We start from the raw sequence: 15680 nt of genomic DNA, 5'->3' as shown, positions 1-15680 counted from the left end.
CCCTTTGCAACTGTATGTAAACTTTTAAATTTAACATTAGGTAACCTTTAAGTATCTTATTCTATGGTAAACAATAACCTACATTTATGCTAGTAATGCATTGCAGATAAAGTATTTGTAGTACAGAGCAGAACAAACAATAAAATATTAAACACATCTGAATAACTTGGCCTGCAAAGCTCTCTGCAGACATGTAAAATTTGTAAGCAGTGTGTGCATGCGTGTTAGCATCAGGAAGTGTGTGTGGTTTGTAAGGCTGTGTCTCCGAGTGTGCATGTCAGATGCTTTGTGTGAGTGAGAAGGCGAAAAAGCAAGAAAGAGAAAAGATGTCTGGAACTCAGTCACTCTGCTGCCATGTCCACACAGCCACCCGGGTCTCGGCTATCCTCTATTTGGTAATATTCCACACACAAACACTTGCTTTAAGATTGTGCAACTAGATCTAGATTTTACAACATCTGAATCTAGATGTATAGTTTAGATAGAAATTACTTTATGTATGTTCATTTTGTGATGTTTGATGGGTCTGAGAACTGATTTTAGTTGAAAAAACATGTTTTAACTTTGGGCACACTGACAATCGACACTTCACCAAACAGGAACAGTTCTTCCTGTTTTGTGTAGTGTTAAGGGTTGATCAGGGCCTGCAACAGCAGCAACAGAATCAGTTTATTTTAGCGTACACAGTCATTAAGAGGAAGCTGATGTTGGGCTGGGTTAATATAGATTAGCCGATAAGAAGCCTGTGAAAAACAGAGAATCATTTCGAAACAAGCATCTTATATTTACAGTTACAGTAGCATTACTCTCTGTTGTTAAAGAAAACAAAAATCATAGCTACATATTTATGCTTGCACTATTCCCAACATGTGCAAAAGTATGAGCACACATGACCGTGAGCTTGTTGGCATTCTATTTCAGAACAATGGACATTAAAATAGATGTATTGCCATGTGTGGCAGTAACAGCTTTCACTTTTTCTGGGAATGCTTTTAACAAGGCTTTTAGTGTGTCTGTGGCCCTTTGTGCCCATTCAGCCACAAAGCATTTGTAAGCTAATGCGCTGGTGTTGGACAAGAAGGCCTAGCTCACAACAAATGTTCTGAATCATCCCAGGTTCTGTGCAGGTCACACCTTGCCAAATGTCAATACGGATTTTGCTTTGTGTCAAGTGGCACAGTCCTGCTAAAACATGAAGGAGGCTTTCTCAAATTGTTGCCACAAAGTTGGAAACACATAATTTATTTTATATAATTGATTTAATACATCTGTTAGCAATGGGTGTGGCTAAAACACCTACACTCAATAATAGGAAGGGGTCTTTATAGTTTTGACCATAGATTGTTTCTAACAGGAAATAATAGGTGGTGACAAAAATAACATGAAGGAAAATGATGAAATATATTTCTAGGAAACTTCTAAACTGTTACTCTTGTTATGTGATAATCTCCAGTCCAAAACATTTCTGGGAATTCATTTGCATATCAGTGTCTAATCAATTTGCTCTGATTTTCTGATCTCTCATTTCATACCTAATCCTAATTTTTTTGTACATATAAATTTTAAGCGTTATATTAACTACTGGATTCTTTATATACAGTTACAGAGGTGTTCAGATTTAATCCACTGTGTACTGAATGATGAAAAGAAACTTCTCTCATGTGCGATACCACGTATGAGTCAAAATCTTTGCAAGAAAACTCCAGAAACTCAATCTTCAAATACCTGCAGGAAACAGCCCACAAGAGAGAATTCTTTATTTCGGTGTGTGTGAATGTGTATGTTATGCAATATACACTTTTAAAGGCTTTCCTGAATGAATCGCTGTTCCTGGGTAACTAGTTCTGTTGGTACTGGCTTAAAGAGAGGAATGAAAACACATCTGCTGCCAGAGTACACACTTTCAGAGACACTGAGCATACTCATACAAACATATTCTCTCAAACTTCAACTCATTCTTTCTCTCTCTCTGTATGTACGTGTATGTATCAAGGTGTTTAATCTGCTGGTGGCTGTGGATTGGACTGTTGGAATAATCAAAGGAAAAGATCCAATCACTGTCTCATATACTGAAATGAAACATACCCAGGGCAACTGCATGTGTAAGTTTCATGATGTTTTAGTGTTGAATAAATAAAAACATAATTTTTAAGCTCTTGCTTCTCATTTGTATAATTATGTATCAGTACTTGAACATTAATATAATTATTGAATTAAAGTCGGTAAAGACTTGCATAAGTACAAACTGTGGAAAAGTTTGCACATGAATAATGCAAAACTAACATATTTTTTATTTAGTTTTGTTATTAATAGCCTTAAAACTTTATCACACCACTAAGTCAAAATCATAAATGCAGTTATTCATCAGCTAAGAACAACAAAAGCTATTTTTCCAGTATTAATTAGTATTAAAAATGTAAATGCATAATATTACAATTTTAAAATGTAATAGATGTGCACAACTGATAATACTAGTAACTATAGATAATCAAAGCTGATAGCAAAAGCGAAAATGTAATATAAATATTCATACAAATAACTACTTGAGTAAGAATGTAAATGAGTGGATAAATGACTGGTAACTACATTACAATAGAACTTGACTGTGGAGTAACTAAATCCCGATTGGCTTAACGAGTTTAAACAGTATAAAGCTCTTTAGAACAACTAAGATTTTTTTTTTTTTTTTAAACAAGGCATCTAACAAAAATCTACAAACCCCATTTATAGATATGATAATATCATTAAATGATACAGGGAGTTTAATCTAACCTGTATCTTTTCATAATATTATGACCTGTAGATGGTGAAAAGTTCTTAGCAATCTTACACTGAGAAACATTGTTTCTGAAACTTTCAATTCAATTTTGTTTAATTGTTAACTGTTTATTTATTTATATTTCCTTTGTAGTTGACATAAGCACAAACTATGTCTCTTTGGTACTGATGTCATTCTCCACTGTGCTGGTCCTGTTGTCTCGTCGTAAGGTAATATGTGATTGCATGTATGAGTGCTCAACAGGCTGTTCAGCAAATCTGTTCTTGTTTTATCAATCAGAATTATAATAATATTTAATAATATAATACATATTGTTACAATAATATTTAATTATGCCATATGTATACAACATTAGATATAGAAAAGCTAAATGTTAGTATTATAACATTTGGTTTGGTATGTACCTAATTTACTAAATCTACTAAAATGATTGTGTGTGTGTGTGTGTGTGTGTGTGTGTGCGCGCGCTTGAAATCATGTTATAATCTCAGTTCAGTTCGGACATAAATATTTACCCTGAATCATGAGTCTCCAGGATAGAGACCGGCTTTCTTTAATATTGATATTTACTTTGCAAAAACATACACAAACCTTTAGTGTTACATTGAAACATAACATCTGTTAGTGATGGATTGGTGTCTTGTCTGGGGTCTGTAACTGCATTGCACCCAGTGAATCAGAGGAAACCTGACAAACTCCAAAATCTTTTAAGCATCCACAGAAAAATGGTGACTGTTATAACTGCAAAGGAGTGTTTAACTCTCAAATGTCCAATATTTTAAAATATAATCTTTAAAAAACTCAGAGACAAATGTGATTTATGGTTTAACATCTCTATCTCTGTCGTAGGGGCCAATATGTGTTGTGCCATTTGTGCTGTTCATGTTTATTGAAGTGGCTCTGGGTCTTCTTTCCCTGTTTGATTCTCGGATTGGACTGCCTGGATTTCCCACATATCTAGATGCACTGCGGCTTGCTGTAAGAGACAATGCTCACACTATATATACAGTGATTTAGAAAAGTATTCAGACCCCTTAACTTTTGCACAGTTTATTGTGTTGTGTATTTGCCAAGAATCAAGCCATGAAGTCCAATGAACTATCTATGAATCTCCACAATCATTCAAATTGTGGCAAGCCACAGATTAGGGCAAGGGTGTAAGAACAATATCTAAGGCATTGTGTGTTCTTAGGACCATGGTGGTCTTTCCAATTAAATAGAGCATCTGCAATAAAAGCGCCTTGGTCAGGGAGGTAAGAAAGAATCCAACTTCTACTAAAAGAGCTTCAAAAGTCCTGTGTACAGATGACATAACCTGTAGCTCTCCACAAATCAGTCCATTATGGCAGAGTGGATGCAAATTCAGACTGGGGCAACAGTTCACCAACACAAAAGTGGCACAAAGTATACAGTATTTCACATACAGGCAAGTCTTTGAATGCCCTTGAGTAACCCAGCCATAGTCTAGACTTAAACCCCATTGAGCATCTGTGGGGAGACCTGAAGATGACAGTTCACAGACGTTCACCATTTAGTTTGACAGAGCCTGCCGAAATTTAGGTATGCAAAGCTTGTAGAAGCATATCCTAGAAGACTTGCAGCTCTAATCGCTGTAATAACTCCCCCCCCCCCCCCCCCCCCAAAAAAAAAAAAAAATTATATTCATTTAAAATATTTTGCACATTGTGCAAAAGGTCAAGGGGTCTGAATACTTTAATTTACTGTATATGTGCTAAATCAAGAGCTGAACTAGGTGCATAATAGCATGTTTGTTATTTACCTATACCTGTATAATATTCCAATTAGAAATAAACATTATGTAAATATTGCTACATTTGGATAGTAGCAGTGTGTAAATACTACATTTTTGCCTTGATGTCTTTAATCAGTCAGGCAACACCCAGACTAATGTTAAAACATCCACATTAAAACATTGCAAAGAAAAAGCTTATTACTTTTATAAATTGTTGTTGCAGTCAAACCTAAAAGGCGGTGCCAAGTTGGAGGGGTTGGAGTTAAACCGTGTCACCATGATATATGGTGTTTTCTTTGTGATGAACATCTTGCTGAAGGTTTGTTCTTTACACAGCATGTGGTTTTTGACCATGTGTCTGCCTGAATATATTTTAATCAATTCAGTATGTTAAATGCACTGACTAATGTTTAAACTTTCCACAAAGACCCTTTTTGTTCTCACTTATTAACATACACAATTAATCAGGGCAGATATGTTTTACTCACTAAAATGCATGGAAATATCTTTTACTATTTCTGTCTCTCTCATCTGTCGACTGGGTAGGACAGCCTCAGTAGGGTCTTTTTAGCTGTGTAAAAACACTAATATTGTAGATACAGGAAAGGAGGAGTGGGCAGAACCTGGACATGTAGCACTAGAAGGAACACTCTGTACTTAGTAGAAGATGAAACTTTAGAAAAAAATTGTGTTCTGAATCTAAGTTTAGTGAATGTGTGTTTGAGAATGTGTTTATACACTTGTGGGCAGTGTGTCGTTCTGTCAACCTACCTGTCCAACCTTCTCAATCTCTACAATCAATGTGAGCTGTTCAGGATTTTTTCTACTTTTGGTTTTATTAGGCATGCTGTTAACTAGTGTTTTTGGGATGTGTAGGTTTACATGCTTCAAGTTTCAATTCGTTCTCTATATCTGCTGAAGGAAGAGCGAAAACCAGCCCGCACCAAGGAGGACAGCGCTGTGATGGTGAGCAGGTTCAATCTCAAAATGACTTCAGTCTCACTCTAATATTGTAGTGCAAACCTAACAATATGGTCAAAACTATGTGAAGCTTGCAGGATGTTTTATTCCAAAGAGAATTTTGGTATCATTCCTCCATGTCAGCAGGTTTTCCTCCAGATCTTATAGGTTGAGTTACCTCCCACTTTCCAACAATAAGTTGGTAGACTAGTTACTCCAAAATAGTCTCTAGGTGAATGTCTAATTAAGTGGTACCCAGGGATGGACTGACATCCTGTCCAATGTCTCTCTGCACTGCACCCAGTGTTGCTTGGATCCACTGATCAGACATTTACTGAAAATAGAATGTATAAGTAAAATTAATCATCCTCTTTTAAGAATATTTAAAAAGTAGCATTAATGACGTCAGTAGAGGGGAACAAATACATTAGAAAATGTTTAGTATGTAGTGTTGTGCTGCTGTTGATTGGCTCCTAAATGCGTAACACATTACTGCAAAGGCCGCACTGTAAGGTTTATTGACCTGCCACTATTCCCCATCAGTTTAATCTGCACCAATTTTATGACGTGCATTTTGCATGTGGCTTTGTATAATATAGCCCTACCAGAGAAATCCCTAATAATTTGATCTATTTAATATATTGATACAATTACATTAAGTATTTAGGAAACATTTTATCCAAAGTAACTTACAGTTGCTACTGAATGTAATCCCAATTATAGGAGGTAAAGGGCTTTGCTTAAGATAAGGGAGATTTAGAGGTGATGAAGCTTAAACCAGCTCCTTCCAATCACTAGTCTTAATCACCAGTACATTATAAACTGAGCTACTACTGCCTGTCCAGAATTTTTGTCAATGTTTTGTCTTGGTTACTATTATATCTCTTGAAACGTTTATATCTATCCACGTACATTAATGTTCCTGTTCTTGAACTTGTAAGTCCCATACCACTAAACTAACTAGATGTTTTTCTGTTCTCTTGACTGATAGGTGAAACTGCCCTCTTATGATGAAGCTGTGAAGATGAAAGCTAAGGCCATGCCCCCTACTTATCAAGAGCCTTAAAACAAATAGAGAGCACACTCGCGTCTTATGTATCTCACTTTGTGCAGATATGCACAAAGTGTGCTATATGTATTACAAATGTATGCACAAATTCATAGACAAAATATGCTTAAGTCTTAACATAATGAATACGGACCTGCTCTATTAATATAATGTTAATTATATGAAGCCGTTATGATAAAGCCATTATGATAGGTATTGACATTTATTTTTTACAAAAGATGTTATGGAATGTGTTAATAGGTCGTCATTTTGATCAGCGTTTGAACCTGAACATGGCCTGTATGTTTTAAACCACTGTCAATGTTTACCACCAAGACCACAGAAGTTCCACTTTTTTCAGCCAAGATCTAAAATCCTATGCTAAAATGGGCACAGGCTTATCAAAATGGGACAGTTAAAGGTCTGATAAATCTTATTCTTTGCTGCATCATGCAGATGGGGTCAGAATTTGACATAAACAGTATTAGTCCATGGATCTAGCCTGTCTTTTTCAACAGTTTAGGCTGCTGCTTCTGCTGTAATGATATGGGGAATTATAACTTGGCAGACATTTGGCCTTGTAATACCAGTTGAGAATATTTAGAACCACATACCTAATCTAAAAATTGTTGCTCTCCATGCATTTCCCACTTTGCCCACAATGTACTGCTCTTAAAATACCTTCTATCAATATAATAGTGCTTCAGTGTTTAGTGTACTTCCCAGTCACCAGATATAAATCTAGTAAGCACCTGTGGGATGTGGTTAAACAAACAAAATCACAATAGGCAAAATCTGCAGCAATTAAGAACAATCTAAAACAAATGTATTCAATAGCTTGTTTAATTCATGCTAGAAAGAATTCCTGTCTGAGACAAAAGTGGTGTATTGCATAATATAACTAATTCATTAGTTTCTAATGAATTGTTAAGTGTATATACAATTTAAGTGTGCAACATTTTCTGAATTGAAGAAAGCATTATTGAGTTAGCAGAGGAAAACATTTCAACATTGGTGTTTTTGTACTGTGTTGAGTCACTAAAATTTGATTTGCCATTTGCAGCCATCTCATTAGTAAATGTTGGGGAATTGTGCACTGGACTAAAGATTTTTTGTTGCATGTTGCTCACTTACCATGCTGCAGCTTTAATAAACAGCCTAAAATCTTTAAAATGTCATGTTGTCATTGTTGCTATGTGCTTTTTCCAACAAGTTTAAATTACAAAAGAAATAAGGCAGTAAACAGCTATTCATTAACAAGCAGAACTAACAGGAAGAATTTGTTTTACTTTTTTTTTTTTATATGCTTTCCGGTTTTTGCTGTGTGTTTGTTTAAGTTTCTGGCAGAGAGTTGAACCTGACCAAAGCAGACCAAAATGTGTTTGTGGTTGAAACAGACTGCGTGTATAAATAAGCTCTATATACATTCTGGCTTACCTTCAGTATGCTGACTAGCATACTAGTAATATGAGTCTATGGTTCAGCTTGTTTTTAGAAAAAAAAGGATAGTGAGTCCTCTGTGCCAAAGAGGAATTGGACCATCGAGACCCAAAAGTGCCAAAGCCAACATCTGTCATGGTGCATGGGTTCATTATTGCCCACAGCATTGGGGACTTGAATATGGGTAAAGGTACCATTGATGTGGAGGTGTATGTGGATTTTAGAGAGACATGCTGCCATCCATTTTACAGGATGTCCATGTTTATTTCAGCAAGACAATGTCAGGCCACTACAACAGCGTGGTTACACAGAGTGCTTGTGCTTGACTGGCCTGCCTGCAGTCCAGATTTGTCTGCTATTAAAATCGCATGATGCATCATGAAGAGGAGAATAAAAAAACAGGGACCACTTGTTGAGCAGTTGAAGTCTTGTATCAAATGATTAAACAATAAAAAAATGTAATTAATAAGAAAGGTGACGTAACAGTGGTAAACATGCTTCTGTTTTATTTGTTTCAGTTTGAGTGTGTTTCAGGCATCAAATTCTATTCTATCTGTTTATATTTACAAATTACAGTTTGGTCAGTGAAAACATTGAAAATTTTTCTTTTGGGTCAAGAGAATTAGCAAATCACAATTTACAATATGTTAAATCTATTCCAGAAATGATGTATGTGAATTAAAAGTCTTTCATGTATGCACACAGTGAATGCTTAACAAAATTCCCACATTTTCTCGGATCCCAAGATTTCATGTGTGTGTGTGTGTGTGTGTGTGTGTGTTTGTGTACACACTTAGATACATAGATACACTCACATATAGATGTAGAAGGTCCTATATGGAGCACTTACAATCTTAAACAGGGATAGCTGTGTTAGCTAAGCATTCATGCTTCCCACACATCCTGTGCATAAATTACTATGTGTGTAAGAATTATTCGAGTGGTAAACTGGTTAGAAAAGAGAGATTCATCGGAATGTTTATATGAGTCCTACCCCAAGTAAGAGACCCTCCCAGCGGTCCAACCGAACCTGGCCCACCTTACACACACATGCATGCTGCACGATCAAGGTGTGTTTTTCTTTCCTATCCAAACGTTCAATTTTTTGTGCAGGGGTATTTCCCCTCCTCTCTAACAATCTCCAACACACTTTTTTTTAATGAAAACAGATCCTAGGGGGACGTCTCTTGGTCTAATGTAAATGTATCTGTATGTGTGTGTTTGTGTGCGCTGATAACCTCAGCCTTTCACACTGTGAATCATTCTGCAACTGGTAGTTGAGCCTGCAGTTAGGACTCCTGTTGCATCCAATATGGCGTTGCTAGGGTTTGTGGTGCTGCTGTGCATCTTTGGAGCACAAGCCACGGTGGACCTTCGCCATGCAGCTGCCATGGGTGAGAAACTAATAGCATCCTTGATTTGTGTGAATGTGGTTTTATAAAAATGTAATTAATTGAACTTTTATCAGTTTAGTGATTTCCAGTAAGTTGAAGATTCTAGACTTATGACTCAATAAATAAATTGTATCACTCTCTTGTATTTTTTATTTATTTTAAAATTGACTACAAAATACTTTTAACATGCTTTATTAAAAAAAAAAAAAAAAAAAAAACTTATAATAGAAGCCTGTAGGTAATATCTGGGGCAGCTAATATTTGTGCAAATCAATTCATTTGTGAATGTAGCTTCAAATGTCTACAGTATATCTTTTAAGACATTAAGAATACAATTTTAAAAGGAAATATATGCATTGGAAGAGTTGTTCAGTGATGCAGCTGAAAATTGTCTTACAGCTATATGTTTTTTTTGGGTACCCTAGTTTCCTCCTTAAAAATGCTATTTGTTTGATCTGTAACTTTACATTGCCCCTAGATGTATAAGGGTAATGTTTTATGACCTGAGATGGCTGATGACTTATTCTGTGTGTAGTGATGCTTTGTGCCTTGTGTTCCTAAATTTGGCTCTAGAACCTTGGTAACCCTGACCAGAATAAAGCTGTTGCTAAATGAATACATGCAAATTAATAAATTTGATATTGCTGAGATTTTTGCTACATAATATTTTGAATATTTTCTTTTATATTTCTATTTTCTATATATTATTTTATAATATTTATAATATAATATTTTGAATATTTTCTAGTAGTTATCAGTAGTAAACAGTATTAAACAGGGTGATCGGTGCTTTACCTGTAGACAACATACTAGAAAAAAGTATTATTATGTACAGTGGTACCTTAAAACTCAACGTCAGTTGGTTCTGGAACTGACATCGAGTTTAAAAGGCATTGAGTTTTAAGGTATTTCTTCCCATAAGGATGTATGGTAAACCTGTTAATGCATTTCATCAAAGCTGATTCTTACAGTTTCTTAAAACCCCAAGCCCCATAGCACAAGCTTAAAACTGAAACAGTGAGAAAAATCCAGCTAAACACCGCACCACTCAAGCCAAGCACTGAACAAAGTGGCTGTTGCCACTGTTGAAATTAAATAAATATATTTTTAAAAAACAAACTGAACATGTTGAGTTTAAGGGAAACGTTGAGTTTAAGGGTACAAATGTCTCGACAAAGGGTGTTGCGCTTCAAAGATTTTGAGTTTAGGGGACGTTGAGTTACAAGGTACCACTGTATTCAGCATGATATGAATATATAGTTTATGTAAAATCAAGCAAGCTTTAGTTTAGTCATATGACCAATTTTAATATTAGTGAAGAAATGTAGTTGCAGCCTTCAGTAATTTGTTATTTTCTTACTTGTTCAGTTGGACACAAAGATGTGTTTTACACAGTATATGTATGTGTGCATATGTGCAAATACCTGTGGGTGAATGTGTAATCAATAGCAGTTATTATATGCCTTGCCCACACTGTAAGTTCATTCAGCTCTCTACAGCCTCAACACTCCCTCCCTCAGTGTCACCACCCCAAACCCTCCAACCACAGGTCTCAATGCTATCACTCACTAAAACTGTTCTTATTATAATTGGCTTTAAATCAGACTAATACTTACTCATTCTACTGTTGATCAACTGCATATTTAGTTTTTTAATAAACATCCATAACCATAGCCCTGCAATGGATTTGTGCCCTGCTCAGGGTATTTCTTCCAGACTCGCTGCAACCCTTACCAGGATAAGTGGTTGATGAAAATGAAATGGAAAATGAAACATAGTTACTGTCTTGACCAAATGAAAACAAACACTATTTATTAATAAATCTTTTTTTGTTTTCTCAGTACAGTATAAAAACACACTATGAATGTATTTGCTAGAATGTAGTTTTTCAGGAGTAAAGTCAATCCTCTTCCCTCTTTTGCTGCCACTTTTTAGCTGCAGGATTGTGCAAGACCAAGCCTACCGATCTGGTGTTCATCATCGACAGTTCTCGGAGCGTGAGGCCCTCTGAGTTTGAGCAGGTCAAGGTGTTCCTTAACAAGGTGATAGATGGTCTAGATGTGGGGCCTGATGCCACACGTGTTGGTGTTGTAAATTATGCCAGTAAGGTGAAGAATGAGGTTTCACTCAAGTCCTACAAGGCAAAGGCTGCACTGGTCAAAGCAGTGTCAAAGATTGAGCCACTCTCGACTGGCACCATGACTGGCCTGGCTATTCAGTTTGCCCTGAATGTGGCCTTCAGTGAGGCTGAGGGTGCTCGCACCAAATCTCCTGATATAAGCAAGGTCAGACATTTTTATTTAGAGAATAAGGAATAAATTACACTAGATAAACACTTTACTTTTTAATTAACGTTTTTATTCTAACAGTATCCTAATACAGTTCTGCATCATTTAACATTCATATTTTCCTTGACTGCAGGTAGCAATCATTGTGACAGATGGACGACCACAGGACAATGTGCGTGAAATTGCGGCAAAAGCTAGAGAGTCAGGCATTGAGATATTTGCCATTGGTGTAGGTCGAGTGGACATGAATACTCTAAAGCAAATGGCTAGTCAGCCTCTGGAGGAGCACACTGACTATGTGGAGAGCTATGGCTTCATTGAGAAGCTCACCAAGAAGTTTCAGGAGGCCTTTTGTGGTGAGTGAGAGAGATAAAGGTAAAGGGGTGGTTATTTAAGGGGAATAATAGAATGGACTCCTCTGAAAGGACTTTCAGCATTCATCATTATTAAGTTCAAAAGTAAGTTTCTACACCTAAAGATATAGGGTTTCCAATAATATTGGCAGTGGTTCTCAATATCTGACATCAAAAATATAAGTAGAACTCTGAGGAATAGTTGAGAACCAGTGCTGTAGAAACCTTCTATCAGAGCAGCAGGAACCTGAAATAAACATAACTATATGCTGAAGAGGTGTCTCAGGCACCTGGTGCTCCTCAGGTCCCTGGTCCTTTGATGTGCCTGCTTGTTTTAAAGATTTGCTGTTTTAAGGACTCAAAAAAGTGCAGCAAATCGTTAAAATGTGACAGTTCCTTACCTAACATAGTATTATTGTCTTTCTTCTGATTTACCTCACCTACCTGTGTCTCTGTTCGTGACACCTGTGATGGAACAGTGACTGACCTGTGTGCATCAGGTGATCATGACTGTGAGCAAATTTGTATCAGTGTACCTGGATCATTTAAGTGTGCCTGTAAAGAGGGTCAGACACTCAAGGAAGATGGTCGTACCTGCAGTGGTGAGTATGTGCATGTCTTTGGTGAATGTTTCTATTAAGCCACCTTAATTCTTACTGGGGTAATATTATAAATTCTAAAAAAACATCCAGTTACTAACTGCTCTGTGTTCTTGTTTTCTCAGCCTGCAGTGATGCTGTGACTGATGTGGTCTTCCTGATTGATGGCTCCAAGAGCGTAAGGCCTGAGAACTTTGAGCTGGTGAAGAAGTGGATCAACCAGATTGTGGAAAAGCTGGACGTGTCTGAAAAGAATGCCCATGTGGGTCTGGTGCAATACTCCAGCACCGTCAAGCAGGAGTTCCCTCTGGGACGTTACAACAGCAAAAAGGATGTAAAGGAAGCTGTGAAGAAGATGGCCTACATGGAACGTGGAACAATGACTGGCCAGGCTATTCGCTTCCTGGTTGACAACAGCTTTAGTATCAGCCAGGGTGCCAGGCCAGGAGTGACCAAGGTGGGCATTGTCTTCACAGATGGCAGGTCACAGGATTACATTGGAGATGCTGCAAAGAAGGCTAAAGAGCATGGTAAATAAAAACATTGAGGCACTTCAATGACACATAACAGTGAGCATGGGTAACATATTGGTTTGTACACTAGGCTTCAAGATGTACGCTGTAGGAGTAGGCAACGCCGTTGAAGATGAGTTGAAAGAGATCGCATCTGAGCCAGTTGCAGAGCATTACTTCTACACTGCTGACTTCAAAGCCATAAACCAAATAGCCAAAGAGCTACACATCAATACTTGCTCAGGTAGAACTGCTACAATGACACAAAAAATACCAAAAGTTTAAAATGCAAACCTCAATATACTGATAGACCTAACTGTTGCTTTACTTGCAGTGGAGGATCCCTGTGAATGTAATTCAGTCACAAAGTTCCAGAAGAAAGTGGAGGCTGCACTACAGGCAATAACAAAGAAATATATCCTTTTCTATGTGTGTAAGGTATATACACTGATCAGCCATAACATTAAAACCACCTCCTTGTTTCTACACTCACTGTTCATTTGATCAGATCCACTTACCATATAGAAGCACTTTGTAGTTCTACAATTACTGACTGTAGTCCATCTGTTTCTCTTCATGCTTTGTTAGCCCCCTTTCATGCTGTTATTTAACTCTCCCAGGGCCACCACAGAGCAGGTATTATTTGGGTGGTGGGTCATTCTCAGCACTGCAGTGACACTGACATGGTGGTGGTGTGTTAGTGTGTGTTGTGCTGGTATGAGTGGATAAGGCACAGCAGCGCTGATGGAGTTTTTAAACAACTCACTGTCACTGCTGGACTGAGAATAGTCCACCAACCAAAAATATCCAGCCAACAGTGCCCCATGCGCAGTGTCCATTGACCACTGATGAAGGTCTAGAAGATGACCAACTCAAACAGCAGCAATAGATGAGCGATCGTCTCTGACTTTACATCTACAAGGTGGACCCACAAGGTAGGAGTGTCTAATAGAGTGGACAGTAAGTGGACACAGTATTTAAAAACTCCAGCAGTGCTGCTGTGTCTGATCCACTCATACCAGCACAACACAGTACCAGCAGTGCTGAGAATCATCCACCAACTAAGTAATACCTGCTCTGTGGTGGTCCTGTGGGGGGTCCTGACCATTGAAGAACAGGGTGAAAGCAGGCTAAAAAGATATGTAAAGAAATAGATGGACTACAGTCAGTAATTGTAGAACTTCAAAGTGCTTCTATATAATCAGTGAAGCTGATAAAATGCACAGTGAGTGTAGAAACAAGGCAGTGGTTTTAATGTCATGGATGATCAGTGTAGATAATGTTTAAAGGGGTAAGTATTTGAAATTATGTAAACAAAGTGTCTGATTTGGCATTCAAGGTCACTGGTTCAGTCCTTGGTTCTGGTTGCTGTTTGTATAGCATTTGCATTGTTTTTTGCACATCCATGTGGGTTTCCTCTTGATGCTCAGTTTACTTTCACCTACATACTAATAGGTAGACATTCTGATTAATCTGTAGTTGGCCAAGGGTGTAAATAGGTGTAAATAAATGAGTAACTGTGTAATGCCTTATGATGAACTAGTGCCCTCCAGGGTTCATTTTTACCTTGTGCACAGTGATTTGTTGGTATGCTCTGGATCTACCACAGTCCTGATCAATATAAAGTGGTTATTGAAGGTAAATAAATACATGAACTTTTTAATGGATTTCTGTATGCCTGTATGGGTCCCTCTGTCCACATTTTTAGTTTCTCTAGTCTCCCATAACACACTAGTAGGTGTATGGATTACTTTAAATTGCCCGAAGCATGAGTAAGTGAAAATAAATAAGTGTGTGAGGCCTTGCAATAGACTAGAGCCCTGTATAGAATGTATAATTGCTTGCTTAGGAGCTCCTTGGAGAGGCTTCAGATCTACTACAAACCTGACCAGAATAAAGTGGTTACAGAGAGCAAATGAATGAACACATTGATGGTTTTAGAAAAAAAGTAGTGTTTGATTTTAAGTGTCTAGATATGCAATACCCATTGTAATTAGTTTCACAGGTTTTCCTTGACATCTGATTTACTGGAAAATGTGACAAAGAGGCTTCTTGTTTTGGAGAACAAGATTGTGTGAGAGCGTTCTGCCTATCAACTTCATCCCTCACAAATTTTTGTGAAGTGTTGCTGAGTCCCAAACTGTGATGTCTCTCCTACCCTGTTTTATTTATCTGCATCTGCATCACTAAATTCCACAGAGATTAAGCTGGTTATGCTGTTCTTGGCATACATAGTTTTAGCATTACAAACATCTGAGAAAAGAATACTTCAAACACAGGACTCTACTTTAAACAAAGAACAGCATGATTACGACATGCAGCAACTGCAAATGCATGTTAAAGGCCTCTACCAGTGGGCAATTACAGCCAGTGTACCTACTCCTGGCTTTCATTATTTCATCTGTCACCTGTTAGTTCATACCTTTTGCAGTTCATCTGGTGTCCAAAGCAACATTTATTGTATTTAATATGAAGTATATATGTATATGGTTAAATTAACATGGCACACACAAACACATACACACACATACACACACACACTCTCACAAAACAG

General features: G+C 37.3%; 2 protein-coding genes across 2 annotated transcripts; both read left to right on the top strand.

Moving 5' to 3' along the window:
* The first annotated feature begins 270 nt into the window (after window positions 1-270).
* LOC134307913 (lysosomal-associated transmembrane protein 4A) lies at window positions 271-7705 on the top strand. Its single transcript, XM_062990608.1, has 7 exons — window positions 271-395; window positions 1994-2102; window positions 2912-2988; window positions 3629-3757; window positions 4756-4851; window positions 5409-5498; window positions 6484-7705. The coding sequence occupies exons 1-7, from the start codon at window positions 282-284 to the stop codon at window positions 6556-6558; spliced, it is 690 nt and encodes a 229-aa protein (XP_062846678.1). The 5' UTR covers window positions 271-281; the 3' UTR covers window positions 6559-7705.
* A 1587-nt stretch (window positions 7706-9292) lies between these two features.
* On the top strand, window positions 9293-15204 carry matn1 (matrilin 1). Its single transcript, XM_062990604.1, has 8 exons — window positions 9293-9374; window positions 11310-11659; window positions 11796-12018; window positions 12495-12617; window positions 12740-13144; window positions 13218-13370; window positions 13461-13541; window positions 15155-15204. Exons 1-8 carry the CDS (start codon window positions 9293-9295, stop codon window positions 15202-15204), a joined length of 1467 nt encoding a protein of 488 aa, XP_062846674.1.
* The last annotated feature ends 476 nt before the right edge of the window (window positions 15205-15680 follow it).

This window comes from Trichomycterus rosablanca, chromosome 2, assembly GCF_030014385.1.
Source record: "Trichomycterus rosablanca isolate fTriRos1 chromosome 2, fTriRos1.hap1, whole genome shotgun sequence".
NCBI lineage: Eukaryota > Metazoa > Chordata > Actinopteri > Siluriformes > Trichomycteridae > Trichomycterus > Trichomycterus rosablanca.
Note: the sequence above shows the minus strand (reverse complement) of the source record. Positions and strands in the feature narration are given on the sequence as shown.